This window comes from Haemaphysalis longicornis, unplaced genomic scaffold (assembly GCF_048455015.1).
Source record: "Haemaphysalis longicornis isolate Haplotype H1 unplaced genomic scaffold, Haemaphysalis longicornis Haplotype H1 scaffold_7, whole genome shotgun sequence".
Classification (NCBI taxonomy): Eukaryota; Metazoa; Arthropoda; class Arachnida; order Ixodida; family Ixodidae; genus Haemaphysalis; species Haemaphysalis longicornis.
Genome location: NW_027526422.1, coordinates 45672802 through 45686227, shown reverse-complemented (window position 1 = coordinate 45686227; position 13426 = coordinate 45672802). Strand labels below are relative to the sequence as shown.

General features: G+C 48.9%; 1 protein-coding gene across 9 annotated transcripts in view; it reads right to left on the bottom strand.

Annotated features, from left to right (window-relative positions):
• Window positions 1-13426, bottom strand: part of Rbp6 (RNA-binding protein 6) — a 586247-nt gene that overhangs the window by 60677 nt on the left and 512144 nt on the right. For all 9 annotated transcript variants that reach the window (XM_077677081.1, XM_077677080.1, XM_077677082.1 and 6 more), the window contains one exon: window positions 4350-4421. In XM_077677081.1, the coding sequence (XP_077533207.1) occupies window positions 4350-4421 (72 nt within the window). The remainder of the gene's footprint in view (window positions 1-4349; window positions 4422-13426) is intronic.

Sequence of the window (13426 nt, the reverse complement as noted above, 5' to 3'; positions counted from 1 at the left end):
TCTATTCCCGCTCTTCGTCGTGTACAGGCGGTTTCCAATTGAACAGAGAACAGAAAAGTTGCTCGGAGACATTGCTAAGACCCCGATTCGTGAGGAGTAGGTTAATAGTTCCGTTTTTGGACTCCGAGTGTGACCCCATATTTGTCAGCTCACCTTAGGGGCGTATTTTTATAAGTATTAGGGGAAGCCAGAGGGCTGCTCTTCAATACTGGACTGATGTATAAATTGATAGTCGTGCCAGGTAATTGTAGACTGCCTCACGACCATGATTTCCACTGGGACTCGTCGGAAAGGGGGCAAAATCAGTTCGTCTCTCTAGACGCCGGTACCCGGGCCTCTTGGGCCCAGTCACGTAACTCATCTTACGGAAGGATCAATCGCTGCTGCTGCCGGCGTTTCTAGTGCGTCAATGACGGTTGAGAGTGGGTATTTGATACGCGATGTGTTTGCTAGTTTGCTTCACTTTGAACAGAATAAAATAAACGGATTTAAAGTAGCTTTCTTAACCTTACGTGTCTCAGTGGGCATAAAAAAAAACAAAATAAATTCGCTTCGTCAATTCGGCTCCTTGGGCGACAGTTCTCTAACCTTTAAGAAAACAAATTAATTTATTGTATTTTAAGTGGGGGAATGGAATACAGTTCAGGTCCATGCGGTTGCACGGGAAAAACGCTAATCCACTTCCAACAAGAACGCCTGAGAATTTGAGCCAGTACGGGGTGGGGAGGGGGGGGGGGGGGGGAGAGGAGGAGGCAGAGAAAGGGTGGAGTGGCACTGTTTAAGAAGCCTAGCGAGCCCAGTGACTACGTAGCAATGACAGAGAGCGCCTCCGAAAACGGAATGGTACGTGGCCAGAAGAGGGCATCAGCGAAGCGATGAAAGACTGGCGTTCAGCTCTCCCTCGCCACGTAGGTGGTCAGTCACACACCGCGGAGTTCTCGAGCCTAAATAAGCCACACCGCTGGTGTCGCATATTCCATAAAAAATTGCCCCCATTCCGCAACGACCAGCGTTATACTTGACCGTGCCTGAGACTAACTTCATTCCCTGCCGGTAATTGAGGAGTGCTCCAAGGTAGTAATTAACAATGCCTGTTACGAAAACGCGGGCAATAAGTATAATTACCCTTCCAATTACCCATTCTTCTATAGCTTACTGAGCTCAACAACCTGACGGCAAAAAATTACAATTGCGCATCCGCAAGCCTGTTTTTTTTTTTTTATAAATGATGTGTTGCCACAAAAATAAAGGAAAGATAAGCATTGCAAACATTCAGTATATAACGAGGTGTTTGCCAGATAAAAAAAAAACGTCGTAGTGTTAGTACCCGGGGCTTGCCAGTTTCTGACAATTGTAACTTGCTTTGTTTATTGTTTAACTAGCTGGTGTTCAGTGACAACACATCAAAATCAATACAATTAACGCGCGAAAGACGTGCCCTCCACAAATTTCAAACCAGCACCAATTACAAGTTTATCATTCCGGCAACTGATACGACACAAAGATCAGTTCGTCTAGCAAACTACTGCTCGCCTTGAACCTAACCAACTGAGCCGATAACAGGACGCGAACGCATTAGGAACCATAACGGTTGCGCGACGTCGAGAGCGCATATTGCCGCCTCCATTATTTGTTGTAAGTTTGCATTGGACTTGGCATCTTTGTTACCGGGTCAATGAAACAAACCCGTATCCTGTCTTCATGGCCCCTTTAACAGTGAGGCCGAGTAACACCTTTATTCTTATCTGAAATGCTAGCCTGCCGCATGAGCTTGCTTTCGAAGGCGGTATGTTGCACGAGCTAGGGTAAGGTTCCTCAGCTTGCACCAAAAGATGCACAATGCGTTGGCCAAACTGAAATGTATCGCAGCATACAGAGCATAGCGAGGTCGTGCAGGAACTACGCAAAGCCATGCTGTTGTGAGCTATTTCGGCGTGGAATGTTGCCAGCAGTTCGTACCTGCCGTGTATTGACTTGGAAGCCGTTCTTAAACGTCCGTAGGAAGGCAGCTTTTCAAGAGAAAACAAAGCTTTGGAAGCTAGTTTGCATTCACTCTGTGCACCACTCTTCGTTAAAGGAAAGAAAAAAAAATCGAAGAAGCTGTGTGGCGCGAAATATGTTTGTAACTGCCACGACACCAGTGGCCAGGCGAGACGTATACCAGCGACGTTAATACTAGCCTAGCATGCGTGGCGAACACGGAGGCGAGGGCAGCAGTATCAGGAACATGCGGCAGGGTTAGTCTACACGAAAGGTGGCAGAGCAGCATCGAAGCACGCGAAGCGGAGGCAGGAAGAATTGCGTGAAGCAAGAGTTCTTGAACAGAGACGTGGCTGGTGCGCCCTGCGCAGCCGCTATGCGCGAAACTCGAAGCGAGACCTTTAGCATTGGCGTAAAAGGGGAGCAACAAAGGGGTTCAGCTACCTTCAGCAAGTAACACAACAGAATTTATAGTTGTTTCGCAGAAGAGGCCCGTTCCGTTTGAATGAGAAATGAGTTCACATAGAATAATGCGGTTGCAGTTTAGCGCTCCGAATCCTAACAGCATGACTTGCTTGGCGGTACACTTTAGAACGCTAGCGTAAAAAAACTCTGATCACGCCAGAAATTAGTTCAGCTACGTTGAAGTTAAGTACGCCACACACAGAAAAAAAAAAAAAAAAGGTCAATAGGATTTTCTACCATGTACGATAATCGTCCGGCACACGAGAACAGAGAATGTTGGAAGCCCAAATCGTCACCAGCCCACAAAAGAAGAAAATAGCTTACATAAAGGGGGCAAAATGTGGGGGCGAAAAAAAAAAAGCACACGTCGTGACAAAAGCAGTGGTAACAACACACGAGTGAAAAAGGAGCACGCAGGGTAGTTCGTATCGATGGTCGTCAGTCAGTCAGAGTGGCTCGTCGGGCAAGCAGTTATTTATGCACCACAAGGAAAAACAAGTACGGCGGCACAGAAGGTGGTGGCGGGCCCGGCCGGCTGAAGACGACGCACACACAGGCGAGCAGACGAGGTACGGAGGGCCAACCAACATGGCGGCGGCGGCGGCGGCGGCGGGAAGACTAAGCAGGCCGGACCAGGGCCCCGCGTCGTCACAAGCCCGGGCAGCGTTAAACCAAACAGTCTTGGAAGACAACTGAGGCAACTTGTGACTCTACCTTGTTTCAAACGCTCGGCGGGAAACTATATAGGGCTGACAATGTTGAACGCACTCGTTGTTCAAGGAAGTGCCAAACACAAAACGGCCACGAGGGAAGAAAATGTGCGCTAATAGCGCTCCAAAATTGTGTTCACTTCTTTAGACAGAATGTTCGACACAAACTTGCCTCACGCAAGGAGCAATTTAGTCGCCGGGTAGGCAAAAACGCCGCAGAAAAACAAAGCGATTAGTAACGCAAGCGGGAACAAAAAGCAGGTGAGTAGAAGACGTGCCGCAGACAGTTAGAAGAATGGCGACTTTAAACGCCCGCCGTGCCTTCAAGCTGGCCTGCATGCGGCTAATGCGGCACCATTACGTACCACTAAAGGAGCGTACTTTAAGTCAACGCCCATCGTTCGCCAGGCCGAGACATGCGGCAGCCCCGTCGATGCTTTAAGTCTTTAGCCGTACATGTCAGAAGCCCTGTCAAAAACTCTGGGTGCCAGTATGTGTTCAAAAGAAAACGTACTGTAGCCGGAACAGTCATGCAAGCCAGCCATTTAGGCTCAATGAGGGCGATCAAAATGGTTAGCAAGAAGAGTATTTGCGACAAATAGAGCGAGCGAGAGAGATATGCACAGTGAGATAGAAAATAGACGCGTAGGAGAAGGCAGGGGCATTATAAGCTGTCGCGCGTAGAAGCTTCGGGGCGACAAAAATAGAAATTTTCCTCTTGACAAGCTGAAATCAGCGTTCCACCCAGAAAACAAATATAACAATATAACGCGAAGGAACCTCAAACATGGCTCGTCCCGTCGTAGTGGAAGCTCGAGTCGGCGAAAGCATAAGTGAACACTTGCACAAGAAAACTGCTACTATCGAACAAAATAAAATCCCCGACATCAGTAAGCACAAAGCCAAGGCGATAACGTGACATCTGTGAAGGGTCAACAAAACATGACAGAAGACTCGCGTAGCTGCATACATAGACAGCCGGAGAATCCGAGAAAGGGCGACAGAGAGAGAGATAGAGATAGCGAAGAGTGGAGGGAAACAACGTCGTCTTCAGTAATACTAGTAGTGCGCCGAAGGGGAGGGGGACGAAGAGGGGAGGGCCTTAAATAAGCTGCATGGAATGCAGGTTGTACAGGTTCAAAGGGTCCAGGGGCGGGCAGGGCAGGCAGAGGTGTTGCATGTTAAGGTTCATACCTGCGAAGGGGTAGCCAAATCCCGGGTAGCCGGGGTAGCCCCCACGGCCATAGCCGTAGGCCGGGAAGCCAGCTGTAGATCCCACCGGGAGACAGGCCAGGCGCCGCACGGCACAGAGAAAAAGAGAGAAATCAGGTTAGCATGGAAACCTTACCTGCTGCACGATGTCTGAATGCCAGTGCGCAACTGTGGGCATCGTCGTGAACAAAAAAAAAAAAATGTCTTGTGCCGAAGGCAGTTCAATGGTTGTCTGGCGCACAGTCAGCGCTGGCCTTTCGAAGCAGCTAGGGCGGCGACTCCAGTGTACCACAGACTAAGCGTTTTAACGTAGGCTAGCCTCAGCCTCTACATGGATCGCTTGGGGTGCCCTTCCGCTACCAACTGTGCAGCTGATGTTTTTGTTGGGCAACCTTTTGTTATGTTTCCTTGTATTGATCCTGATTCAAGCGACGCGGTTACAAGTAGTGCCTCTAAAATGCGCACCAACAGACACTAGCGAAAACGCCAGGTCAGAACAGTGGCGGCCACGGTTTGGGCAAGGCTGGCGGCGAAGCAAGCCCGCAAAAAACGAACCCACTGTCAGGCGCTCAACTGGTAGCCAAGATATCTCGACGCGGGCTTTTAGACCACCCCGAGCCGAGACACCCGCTTTTCCCCGACATAACATCAAAGCGCACATTCGGCGCACAGCAGCTGATTGAGCAAGCTGAACTCTCCAACGACCCTGCTTCTAAGAGCGCGCAAATAGACCGCGGCGATCAGATAGCATCTACCCGAAACATTCCTGGGAGTCGCTCAGAAGTTAGCGCGCGGGACTGGCGGGAAGCCAGAACGTGCTGGCGACAAAGACGGCCGCTGGAGCAGTGCTCCCTTCCGACGACGGATGAATGCTCCACACATAAGACGGTTGGTAGAGAACCTTATTTGCTCCAGCGCTGCGTTCTATTTAACCACGCGGAGCGGTGTCGCAGACGAAAACAGCGCGGGCGAATTTGGCGGCCGGTGAGCCCGGAACGGCGTTCATCAACGGCGCCAGAACGTCGCCTTGGCGAGGGCGGCTCTCAGCTCTGCAAGCGCCGTTTCTACGGTCGGAACCGCCCTGCTTCACGGTTAAGCACTAGAGCAACGCTGAAAAGGCTACTTCCGGCCACACCGCAGCAACACCAAACGCCGCTCCCAGCATTCAAACATGCTGAGAGAGGAGGATGACCTCCCCAGTCTTCTTCCCTTGACCCTATCCGGGGCCAAATAAAGTTTTTTCTACTCTACTGTGTTGAGAGCGGCGGCAACTATAAGCTCCGAAATGTCAGATGACAAACGTTCGCACCCCCCCCCCCCCCCATCCCCCCTCGCCCCAGCAGGTGCTATCCGCAAGTGTTTTGCGCCTGACAAACGTTAGTGTCCACCCCGTTACACGGCGCTGTACCATGTCCCCACTCAACGCTGTGCTGATTTCACACGCTGTGCAAGAATTTGAACTGTAACCACTTAACGTTCAGTGTAGGATTACGTGATTACGTTTAGATCCAAGTGATAGGCCAGGCTGGCTGGATGGAATATTTACCAGGTGCTACAGTAAAACGCCCGTAGTGGAAAATGAACGTCAGTGTACGCGTTTCCTGCGGCATGCGCAGCAGTGTCTGCCTCATTTGACATTTTAATGTTCTACGCGGTGTTCTGTGAGAGTGCCACGCGCTCTCACCTTCCCCTCGCAAGGTCTCATCCGGAAAGGCATGCTCGAGTTAGCGTTGGCAAGTGTTCCTTCGAGTAACCATGCGTATAAACTGCGCGGGAAATTTCTCCGTGTCTTAACAAAACGGGACGACTGGGGAGGATACCCGAGCAAAAAGAGGCCTATCGGGAACGCCGACGTGTTTGCGGTTGCGCAAAGCGTCAAAAAATCTGCAAGAAATAATTTACAATGTTCGCCATGGTGGAGGAACGGCGTTACCGGGCAGATCCAGATATGCTAGCTCGTGCAAATTTTACTTTTTTAGTTCCTGATTGTACTCCAACTCGTCAAAGTATTTCTTTTCTTGATATTTCTCCTTTGCTCTTCTTTTTATCCGTCCTATAGATCATCCCTTCCGATGTCGTAACCCCTGCCGTTAATGGGGGCTAACTTCTTCACTGGTCATTAAAACTTTCTCTTCCTCTCTAAGGCATTTGTCTGTGGTTGCAGGATTCATGAATATGCAAAGTTGAAAATGAAGATTCCTTTGCTTGTGTGTGTGACGGGTTGTATGTTTATTATTGATAGATTTTACATGCTTCGACCAGTGACAAAAACTTCAGAGGTCAGCGTAATCATCCGTTAGATGGGGCTACCAGAAATGCGTTCGGCGCTATTTACTGATGCCTGTCCGGTGCGTGTAAGTTTGCGGAGACGTAAATATGCACGTCGGAACTGTCCTACGTCGCACGCAATGGACGAGAATAATACGTGTTTAGTTAGCATATTTCGATCATGACGCTCACAAATCAACAGCACGTATCGCGCACTGCGCAAGGGTTGAATTGATTGATTGATTGATCCAATTCTGTCAGCCCGTACGAGTTGTTTACGGAGCCGGCAGTGGAGGCCTTCGAAGTGAGCTTTCTTTTTTCTTTTTTTAAATTTCAGCTCGTTTCCGTGAGGTGAATGGCAGTGGTAGTGCTCGGGCGAGGAAACGCCACTGGTTTTTTCTTGGTTATACTATTCTTTCCTTCTTTCTTTTTGGGTTACATTCATCACCCCCGAGGGGCCAAAGGACGCTGGTTGAGATTGGCGTCATCTATGCTACGTAGAGCTGGACGAGCACGACGCTGGCACCGATATCGATGGAAGTATTCAGAACGTCCGCTCTCTGAAACTGTTCCCAGACGATAAGAGTCGTACGATGTTACACTTGCAGTTGCTGCACTTGCTGCGCTGCTACATTGACAGAATTTGGTACATTACATTATAATTGCCGATGGAGACCCAACTACACTCGAAGAAGTTCCCTCAAAAGAATGACCAATCGAAGAGACCTAGTCTGCATATTAGACGAATGACGTGGCCAAGCCTTCAATTTGAGCAAAAAAAAAAGCATCTGCGCAGGTGCATTGCGCAATGCTAAACGCCATTCACGGTTTACGCGCTGTCCGTGTAAACATACACTATTTTTAGTAAATTCATATGTTCGGCTACATCATTCACCGAATTTGCAGACTTGGTCACTTCAGTTGGTTATTATGGAGCGCTGTGGTAAAAACGACCTACGGGGACTTCTTAAACTTGTAAACCTAAACAGCATTGACTACAAGCTGAAGGAAAAGAGTACTTTTTGTGTAACTGCCAAAGTTGTAACGTTGCTGCGGGGGAAATGTGAATACTTAACACCGAAGTCTGGTGAAAGGTAGATTTGCTCAAAAACGAAACCACTCAAGCAAAAAAATCCGATTTTCGCGCGAGACTTCCGAGATGCCTACCATTGCGGGGGTGAATTTGAGAGGGAATCAGCGTGCTCTGCTTCGCGTAGATATTAGCCGTAAGACCACCAAGTTTTTTTACTTGAAAATAAAAGCGATTTAATTTTACCAAACGACGAATGATTGGCATAGCAAATTGCAGCGCCCAAGACAAACAAATTACCCGCTGAGCCATTGTCGTATGACACAACAAGTGCGCATGAGCGTGTCGTTCTGAAATAGCTCATCGAAGCTAAGCCCTTCAGCGAAAAAAAAAAGCTCTAATCTGCTCGCCTAGCCCAAGCCTTTGCGCTCTATAATAAGCGCGTCCGCCTGACTTATGAGCCGGAGCGTGGCGTCACCAAAGCTGCGATTGTGTTTCTGAAAAAAGAGGGTCGCTTCCCGAAATAAGCGGCCCCAGCGGATTCTCCGCGCCGGCACGATGTGGTGATCCATCTCTTTGCCCTCTGCTTTTATTATTCCTCGTGCTATTCAGTTCTTCGCCTGCATGTGCTCGCCCCGTTTTTTTTTTCGCTTATTTCGGAGCATTCGCCTCTATAGGTAGCTCAGTCAGTGTGCGCCGGGTTGAAGGCACGTAATTTAGCTCTCAAAAAGGTCCGAAACGATCAGCTGCAGAGCAAGTGGCGGTCGCTATTCTGCCGGCTTCATCTTTAGCCGCAATATCTATTCACCTAAAATGTTGAAGAAAAATGATTTAAAAAAGGCATACGTGTTGCGCAATGCAAGAAATTAAAATTTGCCCACAACAACCAAAAAAATCCTCGCCCCGTTCACTACAACCCAGGCGTTTAGAAAGACAGCCCGGGATAAAGACCACTAGCATTTTTCTTGAGAGCAAAAAAAAAAATCCTGGAAGCTTGCAGTCCCGCACAAGACTTGAATGGCGAAGCTGTTGTAGGTGATCATTGAGGGACACAAAGTTGAGTTTTAGTATCGTTCTGGTGTCGTGGTTGGCGTCGGCGGCATGGCATTTCAATGACCTTATGTTAAGCAAGGCCAGAGAGAGCTCGTGGTTTTGGTCGACGTTTTCGTACGCCACTCTGAAAGTGCGACTTTGATCATTTGTGGCGGATGATTTGCACACCTAGCCTCTCAACGCGCGGCCTATTCTTTGGCCGTGCGAACTATCCGCGGCCGGGTGAGGTGGAGTCGATGATCACCTACAACAGCTTCGGCCTTCAAGTCGCGGCTCTTCTACGGTACAGAGCGCACGCGCACGACGACACGAGGATGAACGAACGAGGGCCGTACGCTGTGACGTGTCTTTCTCGCCCCGAGCAAGTGCTGCCACGATACGGCGAACGCTGCAGTTTTGCTGTGGCCAATGTTGACCAATCTCGCTTAGTGGGTATGCGTGGCTTGAGAAAGGTGAACTCGAGGCACGCACACACGAGCGCTCGGCATTTTCTTGGTACGTTTAACGGCGGACACCGTACACAAACGATTTGCTCAACAGCTTCGCTATTAATAACGCGAAAAACAATGATGCTCTCAAGAAATAAGCATTTAAAAGGTACACAAGCCACAAGGCAAAAGGACAGTTCCGCGCAGCTTAGCGCTTCTTTTGCTTCGTCCGTTTCGCGCCGGTTTTTTATGACCACTGCGGCCATGCTCAGCTTTGTTTCGTTTTGCGCGAACACCGAACACCGCAAATAATTTTTGTTCCATACCCACCTTTACACAACAACAACGTCTTTTGCACACGTACCACAATCCTCGTTTTCCGGTAGGCAAGCACGGCCGTAACTAAAACGAAATTTCTTCTCCGCACTAATTTCTAATTCAGGCCGTAACTAAAAAGACCACTACACGTGTAAAGGGAAGGGCCCCGAACGTGACCTCTAATCGATTCCTCTTCTATATGTTTTACTAACAGGCGGCGCACGCCCTAACTTTCCGAAAACACTCAGTAACAGCACAACCTACGACTGTTCCAAGAAACAGCTCTCAGATGGGGGTAGAAAAGCTACAGGGATGCAGGGGCACACGGATTGTCCCTCTAGCGTCCATCCTTGGGCCGGCCTCGTTGAGGCCCGCCTGCGAATGCTCTACGGCATGTCAGTTCGACGACTTTGAGAGACGGGAGGAGGGACGAGAACACTTGCAGACGATTCAACTAGCGGGTCTCTTCTAGAAGCGTCATCAACACCGAGACTTCAAATCAACTCGTAAGGAGTATCATGCTCATTCCGTACAGGGCAAACTAGATCATTCAATCATCCGGCTGCTACGGACTCAAACTGCGCCCGGTGAGAGGACATGCTGGAAGCCGTGAGCTAAACAACAGCGAGGCACGCGTGCGACTTCGCGTGGATTACCAGCACGGCCTCCAAGTAGAAGGCTCTGGCGGCACCGGATGAAACCAGCTCGCACGGCCGATTTCTCGTCACCACACGACGTCCGGATGGAGGCGCTTGTCGTCACACTGGCTTACAAAGGTAATTCCCAAGAAGTCGTTTCTCTGATGGCTGATACGAAATTCAACGCCATTTAGTACGCCTTTTTCCGGCACCAGGCGCATCAAAGGATGATACGAAATTCAACGCCATTTAGTACGCCTTTTTCCGGCACCAGGCGCATTAAAGGAGGTTGCTGATACGGATTTCGCTGGGCTTGTTGCGGGGATGAAGTTGCGCTAAGGGCTGACCGAATAGAAATATGGTTAGCGAGGCACGGGATTAGGAGGAGGGGCGGGAGGCGAACCCGATGGAGGTATGAAAATAATTTTTGGGGAAAATACACGTACTTGGATGATGCAACATTGGAGTAGTTAGGAGACAATTTTGGTCGAGGGGGGGGGGGGGAAGATCACGTAGCCTCTCAGCATCACGTACCTGGAAAAAGCTGCTCTAACGTAAAGCAGCCTAACCTAACAGCCTAACGCAGCCTAACCTTAGCTACCTCAACAAAACCACACTGTTTTCAAGTTGTTCTGCGAAGCGTAACGTAGCTTAAAAAGGCTGTTTCAACGTAACCTAACTTAGCCTAACCTAAACCTAACCTATCCTTACCGTATAGGTCCCAGTTTACTTTTACTCAATACAGGCGTCATTTTGCGGAACGACCTCTCCATCACTGTCCCTCAGCCGACACCAATGCATCGATGATGATAGGTGCACTTTGTCAGTATATAAAATAGCATTAACTTTGCCCGCAGTGCGAATGTTCGGTCATACAACACAACTCTTTGATGGCTAATAAAAACAACTGCCAGTGTCAGCCAGAGAGCGGACTCGGATAAAAGAATTGGGCAACCGTGGAACATCAGGCGAATAGGAGGCCATGATCGGTTTTTTCTTGCCTTTCCCGCATAGCTGGAACACGTAATATCGTCCAACACGGAAGTATCGAATGCATCTGCTCAGTGTTACCGGAACTGCTGTGACCACCAGCTAGTGTGAAGAAACCCGGAAGACAGAAAAGCACGGCCTTGACAATCAGCTTTCGTGTACTTGCGGAGCGCAGGACTCGACGAAGCTTCCAAATAAAAATTGGCGCGAGACTGGCTGCGTAAATTTTCGCGTGCATCCCAGCCCATCTTTTCCCCTTTTTCACTCATATTGCATAGCAAGCTCGCCCCAATGGCTTAGCTAATACCGACTTTTCTCTTTCATTAGAGGCATTCTTTTTTTTTCCTTCCTGGATCGAAAGCAGCAGCAGGAGCAGCATAGTCAAGTGAGCTCGGTGCATCGCGGCCCCTCTGCGAATTCTGCGCGGCAGAAGGCGGTCGAGCTGAGTTTTCACCCAGCGCACCTTTACTACCTCTTCGCCCATCACGCACGCTGTCACAGAGCAGACACGGCGACAAATCATAGCCCTACTCGCGCAGTGTGCGGAACGACGGCGGGAAATGCCGATTCCCGGTCGATAACTTCCATCCATCATCCTCGCCTTTGCGCACGAACACGGCCGGCGTTCCGACGTCGTGGACAGCGCTGAATCGGCGCCACAGCTGCGTTCGCGACAATCATGCAACGCGTGCATGGTAGCTCCGCGGGATCGCGATGGGGGTGGGCGCCCCGTGAGACAGGAATTGCTTAACGATGTCCCAGCAGTGAGGGCCGTACACTCAGCGACTCTAGCGGCGTCGCGCAAGTATTTCCTGCACCCCTACACCTGCTACTGCCATTTAAATGTCGCCGTTAGGTGTTCGGAAAGGACCAAGAAGGACTTAATTACAACTACACTAGAGGACCGCTGCCTCAAGCGATCTTGCTTTATTGACCAAAGGGAACGGTGCCCCTTTCATATATATATTTTTTGGTTGGGGGTGGGGGGTATTTGTGTTTCAGTTGCACCGGGGAAGTATATTACGCTTGCATTAACGAGAAGATGCGAACGCAGATATTGTCAGCGTTTCTTCCTCACAACAAGGCTTAGAAAAAAGTTAGAGTATTCGTATCCCTCTTTCCGAATTTTGGGCGAGCTGCGGTGCATTTTTTGCAGCGCGACATTCGTAATAAAATGCGCAGTTAAAATAGAAACGTACATGAAACCTTCTAGATAAGATACGACCAAAGATAAATGCTAAAACAAATGAGGGACGTGGTCAGTTGCAACAGGCTTGGCATAAACGGCAGCGTTAGTGCAAACTTAGCAAACTATCACATACAGCTGTTTCAATTCCAAGATGAATTAGTTCGATTAGTAAACTATGATTTGCATTTGCTTTGTTCATTTGATGGCCCATGTTAGTATCGGTAAAATTGCAGGGAAAGTAGGAGCTGATTCGCCATCCCCCCCTTTTTTTCAGCTTGCTTGGATACAAATTGACGTGCCAGTATGATGCGGTGTCGTAAGTTGACTTCATCGTTTTCTTATGACACTTGAGTTCACCTCTCTTTCCATCCTTTTGTTCTATCTTTCATTCCTCGCTTGAAACTTTCTCGCTTTATGCTTAGTTTAATGTATTACCTAAGTGCGCCACCATGCATGTACAGTCTTTGTCAGAAGTTTCTAGGCCACGCATAAAGTTCACAAGTCTCAAATATTTGAACCAGAAGGCGTTCCGGTGTCCTCCCCTAGGTGTGACAAATTGCACCTACTGGTGGACCTTCCTTTCAATTTTCCGTACAATATATTCACTCAATCAATTCAAAATACGAGCTTACATCTCGAGTGAGACTGACTTGTTTTATGGCCCCTTCACTTCTAAACGTCATAAAATAATTCGGTGGCACTTGAAAGCTATGATTCTGCATGGGACTCTTTGTGTCCCATGAAATTTCGGCGTGGCCTAGAAAAGTTTACCAAATACTGCACATCTAAAGCCGAACAATGTTACACCAGAAACTTCCGCTAATTGTCTCGCTCTAACGTAAAAAAATCTGTCAGATAATTTCATACAGCATTTGCTCTTTCCTGCTGGCAAACGTTTTCCGTAAATTACGTTTGGTCGTGAATGATTTTAGGCTTCTCGCGCTAAGAAGAACACAAGAAAGCCCAATCTTGACTCCCTTGTTCTCTCGGAACGGGCAGGAAAGAAAGGCCTACTCTGGCGGGGAGATTTTCCAAGTAGCAATCGGGCCACCATTTGTCTTGATTAAAGCTCATTCCTACCTACTCGCTCAACGCGCAGCCTGGAGGTCGACGGGAGAACAAGACTCAGGGGCAGAAATCGAACA